The sequence below is a fragment of the Drosophila sechellia genome, chromosome 3R, assembly GCF_004382195.2.
Source record: "Drosophila sechellia strain sech25 chromosome 3R, ASM438219v1, whole genome shotgun sequence".
NCBI classification, from domain to species: Eukaryota; Metazoa; Arthropoda; class Insecta; order Diptera; family Drosophilidae; genus Drosophila; species Drosophila sechellia.
This window is the reverse complement of record NC_045952.1, coordinates 19,377,607-19,389,720: the sequence shown is the minus strand read 5'-3', so window position 1 is coordinate 19,389,720 and position 12,114 is coordinate 19,377,607. Positions and strand designations below refer to the sequence as shown.

The following is a 12,114-nucleotide window of genomic DNA, read 5'->3' as shown; positions in this document are numbered from 1 at the left end:
TCTCTATGATATTTGGTATTTTTTTATCCCGCCTACGGTCACACTCCACGCAACCTCTGGCAAAAAAACTGAAAATATGCCATAAAAAGCGAGAATTGAACTTGTTTATATATCTTTCGCGGATTACAAAGTGCGAAGCAGACGCGCGCCGTCTAGAGCGCCACCAACCACCCACGCCTGCCGCCCGAAAACACACAAAAAACCGGCTAAAAGATGGCAGATCCGCTCAGTTTGCTTCGGCAGTACAACATAAACAAAAAGGAGATCGTCGAGCGAGACAGCCAGATTATCTTCGGCGAGTTCTCCTGGCCGAAGAGCGTGAAGACCAACTATCTCAAATATGGGTAAGTGCGGCGAGGACGACCTTTGGGACTGCCAGCATTAGCCACTAACTCTTACACTTTTCTCCCGTCGCTTAGATCCGGCAAGAAGGGCGCTCCACGTGAGTACTACACGCTGGAGTGCCTGCTGTACCTGCTCAAGAATGTGATGCTGCAGCACTCGGTCTATGTGCGGCAATGCGCCGCCGAGGATATACCCGCTGTGAATCGGCCGGATCGTAAAGAGCTCCTAGCCTATCTGAATGGCGAGACGCCAACGTGTGCCAGCATCGACAAGAGTGCCCCGCTGGAGATCCCCACCCAGGTGAAGCGTGCCGCCGAGGGTGAACCTTCCAGCGTTGAGGTGGCTGCCAAGAAGGCCCGCTTCGAGGAGACCCAAGTGCAGAAGGTGCGCGAGCAACTGGCCGCCCGATGGGATGTTAACCAGAAGGAGACCGCTGTCAACATGGACAACATCAAGTCCCTGTCCGAGACGATGTCCGTTGAGAAGATCGCCGCCATCAAGGCAAAGCGTCTCGCCAACAAGCGAACGACCATTAAAAGGACGGACAATGACGAGGCCATGGGCACTGATTTGCGTGCCATCCTGGACTATGATGTGGACTCCACGAAGGACATTATTAGCAGAGAACGGCAGTGGCGCACGCGAACATCAATTCTGCAAAGCACGGGCAAGATCTTTGCCAAAAACATCTTTGCTATGCTGCAGGGCATAAAAGCGCGCGAGGAGGGACGCAATCGTCCACAGGTGCCCAATCCCATCAAGATGCCGGAGCCGGCGCGAATAGCCAAGCCACAGCCGCAATTATCGCAATACAACCGTTACGACCAGGAGCGCTTCAATCGGCAAAAGGAGGAGACCGAGGGCTTTAAGATCGACACGCTCGGCACATACCACGGTATGTCGCTGAAATCCGTGACGGAGGGCTCACTGGCTCAGCGTAAGGCGCAGGCTAACAACCTACCGGGAGCACCGGGTGTAATAGCGGGAGCAGCCGCCGGGCGGCCCAAGGAATTGCTACCTGCGGCCCAAGCTCGGCAATTGCCCGCCAATGGTCCATCGAAGCGAACATCTCGCACCCCCATTATCATCATACCGTCTGCCAACACAAGCCTCATTACCATGCTCAACGCGAAGGATATTCTGCAGGAACTGCGCTTCATGTCCACCTCGGACAAAAAGCTGCAGGGCTGCCAGCGCGAATGCGAAGTGCTGTTACAGGTGCGATTTAATGTAAAGAATTCTCTTCCAAATGGTTTATATACCCAAAGGTTTTATGGCATTTGTTTCCGAAGATGTATTCAATTTCCTATTAAAATATTAAAGATAAGAGTGGCATGCACCAGTGCTAATTTATTTTCCCTTTTATTCACACATAGCGAAAACGCAACAATCAGACTGTGTCTTACCGGGTGATAGACAATCCCATCAAGCTCTCGCAACAGGAGTGGCAACGGGTGGTGGCCGTCTTCGTTATGGGACCCCAGTGGCAGTTCAAGGGCTGGCCTTGGGAAGGCAATCCCGTCGATATATTCTCAAAGAGTCAGTTAACATCATGTCCAGCTCTCTCTATTTGATTCACTAAGTCTCATTTTCTTACCTACTGCAGTTTGCGCTTTTCATTTGTGCTTTAGCGAGATGAAACTGGACTCGAACGTGGAGCGCTGGTCAGTGACGCTGCTGCGACTATCGCAAAACAAGCGGCATATGGATCGGGCAGTGCTCAGCAAATTTTGGGAAACTTTGGACAAGTAAGTGCTTATATAACAATCCATAATTTTGTTACAAAAGATTTACAATGCAATCTTTTTAGATATATAGCCAAGTACAAGCCCGATCTGCGGTATTAACCCTCACCGCATGCTTAAACGTTCAGCTGAAACACGACACCTGCCGTTTTCAATCCCACTCCCAAGTAGTTACCATTATTATACACCGGACACAGATAGTAGGTTACAGTGTGCGCCCAATTTGCGTAGGGAAGACACCAAGCCGAATCTGGGGCATTTGGCCAGATCCAGTCCGAGTTTCCGATAAGATCCCGACCGGGATCATCTCGCTTTTGGCAACAGCATTATAAGTCGCAGGCCTGCGATGGTGCAAATAGGCCCAAATACGCAGTTAGTAGTTAAGGTAAAGTTTTTCGTTCAAATTGTACAATGTAAACTATAAAACACAAACACCCGAGAGCATGTAATTTGTATTTTTAGTGATAATAAACAATTAGAAGCCATTTTGTTTCGGTTATTCAAACAGAAGGCAACATCATTGAAGTATATTTTCTCAATTATATAACCTTTTCAGTTATCATATCCAAGACGATTAGAACTTTTTCATACCTCCCGCCGTTGAAGTCATAAATCAAACGAAATAGTAGTATTTCATTATTTCTGTTTATATGGCGAAATATGTAGGTTTATGTCACGTTAGCTTGTGGTCAGTAACTTTACTATCTAATATAGGTTTGAGGGATTAAATAAAAATACTATTTCTCGGCCATCAAGGCACGAACTACTCTGTGACAGTTCCTGGTGAATCTTCAGGAGGACTTGCGATCGTCAAACTGCTTCCTGGCCGCCTTCAGCGTGTTGTGCATCAGCATGGCCACCGTCATGGGACCAACTCCGCCGGGCACAGGAGTGATGTGGCCGGCGACCTGGCGAACTTCTGCAAAGTGATTAGGAAATGTATCAATCTTATCGGTATATAGTGATTTAAGAGATCAGCCACACACCTTCGAAGTCCACGTCTCCGACCAGCTTAAACTGGCCAGTGCTCTCGTCCTTGATGCGGTTGATGCCCACATCGATGACACAGGCTCCGGGCTTAACCATGTCCTTGGTGATCAAACCCGGCTTGCCCACTGCGACCACAATGATATCCGCCTGCCGGCAATGGCGAGCCAGTTCCTTGGGCGGTGTATACCTGTGGCAGATGGTCACCGTGGCATCCATTGCCTTGGTGGCATACTTGCCATCCGCGTGCAGCAGGATGGCCATCGGTAGACTGACATTCTTGGAGCGTCCCACCACCACGGCGTTACGACCGAGTGTTTCGATTTTCATATGCTCCAACAGTCGCTTGACTCCCAGCGGCGTGGCCGGAATATTGGCCTCCATGTCCAGGGCCGTGCGTCCGATGTTGACCTCATTGAAGCCATCCACATCCTTGTCCACATCGACGGCATTGCAGATGGTGCGCTCGTTGATGTGCTCTGGCACCGGCAACTGCACCAGTATCCCCGTCACCTGGGGATCCTTGTTCAGATCGGCAATCAGTTGCAGCAGCTCCTCCTGCGTGGTGGAGGCGGGCAACCTCTTGGTCTCACTGGAGATGCCCACCTCCCGGCAGGCGACCATCTTGTTAGCCACATACTTCTCGCTAGCCGGATCCTCGCCCACAATGACGGCCGTGAGGTGGGGCTTCGGATAGCCAGCAGCCTCCATTTCCTTGAGCTCGTGTGCTAGTTTGGTGCGCACCTCTTGGGCTATGGCCTTGCCATTGATGATTTGGGCCATGTTGCTGGAATGCGAGCATAGTATTATTGAATTGAATAATGTCCTTAAAACATTATTAAGTCAAATCCATAATCTTGAAAAATACAGTAGGAAAGGTCATAAACCGGGCATGATAAGGCTCGCCGGTAAATCCCCGCCTGTCACTCCGGTGCGCTGCAGTAATTCCCCCAGATCACACACTTGGGCGCATAAGTGTATCGTATGATTCACCCACTTGTTTACCAAGCGGAGTGCGCGAGCGGCAATGGGAAATGTTCTTGGTGATTCCCCATTCTCAGAATGTTCTTTTTATCGCTGCGTCCCGAGCTATCGATGAATCCCCTTCAGCTCGTGATCTCATGCAGGGATGGTAATTGTTCGAGGAATCAAGTATAGATTGTTTATAGAACTATTCTAAAGAATAGATTCCATTGAATAATAAAGTAAACTTAATAAATGCTAGTATTAATGTTCTGATATTTGAAAATAAACGAGATATTTTCATTGCACAAGAGAATTGTATTTGTAAAACTAATGTACTTTATTGATCAACATTCAATAATACATAATCAAGTTGGGTTAACCAGAACTGCGTAAGCCTGGGGATCGACTCCCTGCAGGGCACGAGCAAATGTGGCAAACTCTACAGAGGCGCCTTTTCTTTTAACGTGATCCAACAGATCCTCCGCGCCCAGCCACATAAATGTGAACTGTTCTAGATGCGTCTGGCGGGCTAGTTGGATCCATTTCCGATCTTGGGGATCGGACCCTTGTCCCAAAGGCTGATTCAGCAGCGAACAGAGTTGGTCGTAAATGGATTTGTTTTTAAGCAGCAGCTGCAATTTGTTGTTGTCCATTTCGGTGTCTCTACTGGATTCTTCTTTCCATCTTCGACGACCACTACTTAGGTCCAACTCCACGGACTCCTCGTCCTCTGTTTGGATGTCCATCTCCTCGGACTTGATCTCCAGCTGACCAGCATCGCTACTTTCGTCCGACGATGAATCGATCTCCTCCTTGACCTTACATGGAATCCAGGTCATGGCCAGTTCTCCCTTCTCCGAATACACCTTCCTCAGCAGCTGGACCACCCGCTCATTGGCCTTGAGTTCGGCCAATTCCAAGGGAGTATGGCCGGCTGCATTTTGTGCCTGCAGGATGTCGGTAAGGTTTTCATTTTGGGCATCCAGAATGAGCACCAATAGCTCCACACTTTGCTCCAGAACGGCCATGTGGAGTGCATTATTACCATCCAATGTGTTGGCCACGCTAATCGAGGTCCGATCATGGCTGATCAGTTTCTTGGCCACATCGTACTTGTTCTGTCGAATGGCCATGTGCAAAGGCGTCAGACCATCGTCGTTCGTTAGCGAGAGGTCCAATTTAACGGTTGGCACTCCATTAAGGAAGCTTTCCACGCAGTTCAAGTGCTCCTCCTTGACGGCCACATGCAGTGGGGTATTTCCGGCATTATTCTTCTGATTTGGATTGCAGCCCATACCCAGCAAAGGTCGTATGTAGTGCGCTCGGTCTTGCTGGCACGCCACATGCAGGGGACTATCACGGTCCGCATTCAAAGCGCTGTTGACCAGCTCTCTCAGTTTGAAGTAGTTCATCACCTGTATTGTCTGGATGGCCAGCTTCAGGGTGTCCTTCTTCTGGCTGATCACTTCGTGCAGGAGCGTGTCATTATTGTTCATCTGAGCATGATCGTTAAATAACTTCTCCACTTGGTGCTGCGAGTTTTTCATTGGCGATCGGCGGTCCTGTTCGTAGATTTTGAATAGGTCATTCAAGTATTTATTGGTAAGATTTCGACCCGATGCCGATTCCGCCCGACCATGGCCATCGGGCTCCAACACTCCCATGTCTAACTGGCACAACTTCTCGATATCAGAAGAGTTGTTCCCGATAAATTTCCGGAAATTTTCGGAATGAATCAAATCCTCTAGATGCATTTCGCGTCCGAACTCCTGACTTATAGTCTGTTCATGCTGCGAAAGGTTTGGCAAGCCATTTGGTGCCTGCGCCAAGCATAGCGTTTTGGGCAGATCCAGCGAGTTATTAGAGCTGACTGTCCCCGAACTGCTGCTATTGGCAGAGGTCCCGGTGCGTCGGCGTTTCCTCGACACAATTACGTCCCGTGGCTTGTAGCGGAAGGGCAGCGCCGGGAATGAGCGCTCATCGTCGGAGGGGCGAATGAGCTCGATGTACACGTTGACCTCGCGGTCCACGTCCTTATCTTTGTACGCAGGCGTCTGGCACACAATGGCATATTGGTGGTGTACATCCGATTCGCGGAACTTTGCGTATGCCTCCCACACGGTTTCCCCGTCCTCATCCTCCTCGAAAAACCGCACCTTGATGTTCTTCTTGCTGACCTTTTCCACGAGTAGAATAAGCTCATCGTTGCCCATCACCCCGCCAGTGGGCTTGCTCAGGCGGACGATGCGCAGCTCTCCAGTTTGTGCTGACTTGCGGTTATTGATCGCATTGCTGTACACAGGCGGTGCAAGTGGAACCCATGCGCCGTTGTCCTCAATTTTAAAGGCCTCAAAGCAGAGCCGCACCTAAAATTGGTGTTACGTTTTTGGTAAGATGTTTGTTGCTTTTCAGTAAGTTAATTGCTTCGATATTATATTGCCCAGTTATTTTACTAGAGAAATTTATAAAATTTGAGCTAAACGAATAGATACTTTACAGACTGCTTAACCAAAAAGATTAAAAGGCAGCAAATGGAACCTATAATTAAATGACTAAAGCAGTCTAAAGTGGGCAATTAAACGTGTGAATAATAAATGCAAACGTGCATATTCACCTCACCGAAACAAGCAACTCGATATTGTTTACGCGCAGGTTTACCCACCTGGTTCAAGTTCATGTCCTTGGCCTCACGCTCCGTCTCCTGATGCAGTTCCTGTAGCTGTTTGGTGGACAACTCGCGACGGTTCATCTGAAAGACCAGGCGATCCTGCTTCTTCTTGCACAGCTCCTCGAATATGTACTTCTTGGCGGTGTGTATGATACCCATGTTGATAAACTGTGCCACATAGCCGCGCTCCTTGGACACGTGCAAATCATGCGGATCGCACACATCCCGCTCGTCCTTGCGCACGACCAGCTGATGGGAATGTGGGCTGTCCAAGTTGGTTTGGAACAAACTGCACCGGATGACGGCGGGTCCATCGTAGTTGCACAGTGTGACCTCCGGGAAGGTTTTGGGCGTCCGCTTCGAGTTGGCGCCATTAAGCGATCCATGTGTTCCATGCATCTCGCTCTTGTACCGAAAACGGAACTTCTCCACCGGTTGCTCAACGATCCGCAGCTGCGGCACGTGTTTGATATCGCCGCCAGATGCCAGGCCATTTTGATGGTATCCAAAGTTCTGGGCCGGTGGCACAGTGGCTGGAGCGGGCACAAAGTACTGGTGATCCATGTACGTGTTGCCAAAATTGGTTACATTAGCAACGCCGACACCAGCGCCAGTGGAGTTCATTAAATTGAAATTGGTAGCATCCAATTGGGAAATTCCGCCGTTGTTCAACAGCTGATGCTGGTATGGTGAATTCGCCATTGGCAGCTGATGTGGTGAATTGCCGCCGGGCAAATTAAGATTGGCGAAATCCGTTTGCAGTTCCATGGTTTCCGGGGAGTGGGCTGGTGAAAAGGATTGGTTGGTGGAGTGCGGAGATGTACCGCTGCTATAGCCGCTGGTGCTGGATGCATCGTTCATAAACATCACATTTTTACCCTTGTCTAGGTCGTAGTACTGATTCATGTTCGAAGTCCGTATCTATCCAATATTTTTGTTTAATTGCGTCTTTACAACTCAAAAGTGATCCGCTGCCTTCGCCTATCGGAACGCTAATGATCGAAACGAGCTCCGCCGATGGCTGACCATTCGTTTTAGGTACTTCCCCGATGTTCGGCGGATGGGAAATTATCTGCGGCGGCCACGTCGCGATGACTCACGGGTTTTTCAGGCGCACCACACAGTGTGATTTTTTTGATCGGCTATACTATAAGCATGTACGGAATTCTGGATTCGCGGGTGTTGTTTACAGAGCGAAATCACACACTGTTTATATGTATTCCACCCAACTAATACATATATGCAAATTTATGGAATATCACCGCAGCGAATCGGGGAACTTTAGTGCGCCACTGCTGGAACGAAAATGAGCGAAGCACTGGGCGAACACAAGTAAAAACGCTCACGAGTCGCGAGCAAAACGCTCGCTGCCCTGATAACAGGTTTAAGTTATTTGCGCCAAGCTTTCGGGTTAGCTTTTCACGGAAACTACGGTCTAGATTCATTTATTTGAATACTTGATTTCAACACACCGCACGCATACTAAAATACAAACAAGGCCGAGCTGCCACCGGCAGGTAATCGAGTTGGGTGGCAACGCCCCAATCAGATGTTCTACAAATTTTAGGGATGGAAGCGTAAGCGATTGTTAGCTCCCATTATGCTTAATGATTAATTTTTATAAATAAATTTTAACCTATTTAGACTAAAAGTCTTGAGTGATATAATACAAAATAATAATATAAATAACACAACATTTATATAAATGTAAATTTTAATACAAATTTATAATAAGAACAGGCGTAAAATAATATTTATTTACAATGCAAGTACCAAATATTAGTATTATTAATAATATAATTTTACGATTTCCGTTTGCTTTTCCTGTAACTAACTTTCCTCACGCACTCATCTCTGGCGCACGTTTTGTTTTTCTTGGTTTGATATCACGTTTTATTTTGGACCCAATTCTTATAAGCATACACACCTGAAGTTAGACTTTCCGGCGTAATTCCGGGAAGCCAAGAACGAAATGGATCCTATAGAACGTCGCAACATTGTTTGAAAATTTAAAACACCGGAATGTTCTTTTATCCTAAGACAATTGTGCGAAATGATAAAAAAAACTACATAAGCATGCGCCACTGAACTAATTTGCAATTCAGCCGGTTTCCACTCCCACTAGACCCGCACACACACATGCAGGAACAGCTGATCTGTTGCCAGGCTGCACTTAGAGTATATATGTATGTATTTACGATCCCGTTGCACTTTTTTGATTGGGTTAATGAATCTTCCTCTCTTCCTCTCTTCCTCTTGTTACCATGCCAAGGTATGTGGGTGTGTGTGTGTTAATACTTTTACACCTTATCAGTTGACGATGAGTTTTGTTTATATTGATAATCAATTAGCAGGAAAAACATAAACAAATCGGGGTCTTGACTTTCCAACCGCTAGTCTGCGTCTAGACTAGAGTTATTAATAGGCAGGTTATAAAATTAGTCTTTATGCGGACAAAGGAAAATTCGTTTTCTTGGCTTGATAAAAGCAAACGTGTATATTCAAACGCCTATTCAAATTTCTTTGAAGGTCAATTATACATATATTTTTTTTTGGATTTTTGTTAGCCAATTTTGACTAGAATCATACCTTATTGTAATTTCCTTTGTTGGCTTTGGCGAATTGAGGAATTTTCCTGCTGGAAAATTCAAACTGCACTGATTGTCGGATACCGATGGACTGTATAGAACGAAACAGATCACTAAATGAGCCCCGCACGTGTTGTACATATATTTTGGATAAAAGCTTTTCGCTTCAGGGCACTACAAATGCTTGTGCGAGCGAGCGCGACTTAGAAGCTTTAAACACTTGTCGATAAAAGTATTGAACTGTGTGCGCAAATAAATATTGCTTGAAACGGAAAAAATGCATATGTATGTACATAAATGGAATTTCGCGTTTGAAACCATGCCGAAAATTGCTAAAAAGGACAATGTTTGCCTTGCTCTGAACATATTTTATTCTATCAATACGAAATTGTTAAAAAATTCGCCTTCAAAAATATTTATTTGTTGCTTTTATTATCATTTACATGATTACGATTTTGTTTGGGAATATTTGCTGTTCTAAAATTTCCGACACGAGTTATTTTTCAATAGATTGTTTTTCTTCGACGCGGCGGATGACGAAATCTTATTTCCGATTACTGCACTCGGAGATTGAAAGATGACATGAGATGGCGTTGGCCGGTGACGTCAATTTGCTTCACAGGGGGCCACCAACGTCTCCCACTGATAAGCCTTTGAGTTCTGCCCCCTGATCACCCATTACCTATTTCATAAGTTATGGAATTGATTCGGAAACGCCTGGTAACTGGCGTTTTTGTTTTTAGACAGAGGAAAAACAATGCAGGCGTCATTAACAATGTTTTGGGTTGAAAAACATGTTATTTTCGAACGGAGATAACCCCCGTGGGCTGCCCAATGGAAATCATGCTTTAACAACCTTATTTATTTAAAAAGTGGAACATTTTCGACGAGCATTTTACTTTCTCTGCTTGTTAAAAATTTGTGTCCCAAGGATTTTCAAAATTGTTCTAAGCTTTTGAACTATTTTCGAAGTTTTCCGAAAGCAAATGTTTTGTCCGCTAATTTCAATTGTAACTCAAGTTTTCAAAACAATAATTAAGAACAAAAAATTCATGTGGGAGAAGCACATGTCATAATTAATATACTGTATTCGATGGATAATGGAGATGAAACGAAGTACGCATTTGAAAAACTTACCTTGTGAATCGCATTTTGAATATAGTTTAAAAGTTCTTTTGATAACTGAAAACGTTAGATCTGTTAAATATTATAATAAATATCGTATTCGAGTTTATTGCACTGATACACTTTTAAGCTCGTTAAATATTGTAAGCCCTTTTTGTTTAAGGCAATTATATAACTATAAAAGAACTTGATTTCACACTTGTCGCTTTGGAATATTCAAAAGAAGCGCGTTGCAGCCCTTTTTATGCCTCTAAAAACGGGTATTTTTTAGTACCTTTCGAGTTCGAAATTTCGAAATCTTAAATATCTTAAATATTTCTAAGGTAGACAAATTGCATATTTCTCAATAACATAAAAGAAAACGAAGATACTGTTGCGCACGTACAACTAAAATTAATAATCTGATACTTTTGTAAATTCAACGTTTAACGTTTGAGTGTGGCTTAGCAGTGCCAGTGATGATGTATCTTTTTTGGTTTATTTATGCCAACGACATCTGGCCACACTGCAGTGAAAAGGAAAACAAGAAGTCGCAAATCCAATCACCATTGCAATTTTGAACACCATTCCTTTGCATAACTATTCCCCACGCCGCCGCATCTCTGATGCCCACAGACTGGCGATGAAGCCCCAGAGCAAGCGGAAGTCGTTCCCATTCAATGCGCCTCCTCCGGGCGGAATCATGGACTTCGGATTCGGGAGCTGCAGCACCTTCGGCAATTCGGTGGAGAATGACCTGGTAAAATGGCAGCACAAGCGAAAATCCGAGCAGCCGGCACCCGCAGTGCTGTAAGCTATATCCTCAACACAATATCTCCATAAAATACTAACCACAGAACTCATTGCAGACCACCCAAAATGCTTATAACCGAGGAGAGGATCACCCAGCATTTCAGCGGTCTATCGCTGGATCCGAAGATCAATGTAGCCGCCTCCACCGTTGTTAGCAACAACAATAGCGTGGCCAACGTTACGGGCGGACTAGCCACGGATGATATACCGTCTACCAGCACCGGGAAGACCCATCACCCCAATCCCGCCTATCAAATGGCGGCCATGGAGCTGGAGCAGAAACTGCGCAATGCCAATCGCATTGTGATTTGTGATGGCCTCAAGCCGGGATCGGGTCCCGGTTCCGCTCCACCTGTAATACCACCGGAATGGCTGATCAAGGCCATACCGCGTCCCTGCACCGCCTTGGTGCCTTGGCAACCGTCGCCACTGCAGATGCCGATGCCGGGAGCCAAGATGGTGTCGACCCAAATAGTGGCACCCATGGCTGCGGCACCGGCGGTCCAGGAGCTGGACGACTACGACGACGATCTGGAGTTCTTTGAGAACAACAACACGTGCAGCGTGAACCTAAACAAGTCTGAGCAGGAGCACATGGACGAAGACCTGTAGCGATAGCCATATAAAACCCTAAACCATAAGCATTAAATTGTAGATTTGTATGTCCGTAACCGTAAGAACCCAGTTGATAGAATACAAGAATACTCCGCTTCCTTATTTTGTATTACTATTGAAAATAGATAGATGTATGTGATTCAATCTGGAATGTTCTGGAATATTCGTTATTTGAAGCAAGTGAGTCGAGTACAGATGACTTTCGAGAGACTCAACGGCGGACGTCAAAAGAACACCTGGCTTAAGAACAGTTTTTCTACGATGAACTAATTCATTATACTTT

General features: G+C 46.0%; 4 protein-coding genes across 5 annotated transcripts; 2 read left to right on the top strand and 2 right to left on the bottom strand.

Moving 5' to 3' along the window:
* Nucleotides 1-28: 28 nt before the first annotated feature.
* Nucleotides 29-2,576, top strand: LOC6607163 (parafibromin). Its single transcript, XM_002031913.2, has 5 exons — nt 29-344; nt 420-1,563; nt 1,722-1,884; nt 1,952-2,093; nt 2,156-2,576. Exons 1-5 carry the CDS (start codon nt 214-216, stop codon nt 2,190-2,192), a joined length of 1,617 nt encoding a protein of 538 aa, XP_002031949.1. The 5' UTR covers nt 29-213; the 3' UTR covers nt 2,193-2,576.
* A 140-nt stretch (nt 2,577-2,716) lies between these two features.
* LOC6607162 (bifunctional methylenetetrahydrofolate dehydrogenase/cyclohydrolase, mitochondrial) lies at nt 2,717-10,609 on the bottom strand. Of its 2 annotated transcripts, none has more exons than XM_032723054.1 (3): nt 10,437-10,609; nt 3,077-3,864; nt 2,717-3,009 (listed from the first exon to the last, which is right to left on the bottom strand). In XM_032723054.1, the coding sequence occupies exons 1-3, from the start codon at nt 10,448-10,450 to the stop codon at nt 2,882-2,884; spliced, it is 930 nt and encodes a 309-aa protein (XP_032578945.1). In that variant the 5' UTR covers nt 10,451-10,609; the 3' UTR covers nt 2,717-2,881. The 2 variants fall into 2 exon arrangements, with proteins under 2 accessions (XP_032578945.1, XP_002031948.1); XM_002031912.2 differs by lacking the exon at nt 10,437-10,609 and adding an exon at nt 9,301-9,421.
* LOC6607161 (nuclear factor NF-kappa-B p110 subunit) lies at nt 4,338-8,027 on the bottom strand. The gene is made up of 2 exons (XM_002031911.2): nt 6,706-8,027; nt 4,338-6,409 (listed from the first exon to the last, which is right to left on the bottom strand). Exons 1-2 carry the CDS (start codon nt 7,615-7,617, stop codon nt 4,409-4,411), a joined length of 2,913 nt encoding a protein of 970 aa, XP_002031947.1. The 5' UTR covers nt 7,618-8,027; the 3' UTR covers nt 4,338-4,408.
* A 302-nt stretch (nt 10,610-10,911) lies between the features above and the next one.
* Nucleotides 10,912-11,955, top strand: LOC6607160. The gene is made up of 2 exons (XM_002031910.2): nt 10,912-11,213; nt 11,273-11,955. The coding sequence occupies exons 1-2, from the start codon at nt 11,047-11,049 to the stop codon at nt 11,826-11,828; spliced, it is 723 nt and encodes a 240-aa protein (XP_002031946.1). The 5' UTR covers nt 10,912-11,046; the 3' UTR covers nt 11,829-11,955.
* Nucleotides 11,956-12,114: the final 159 nt, after the last annotated feature.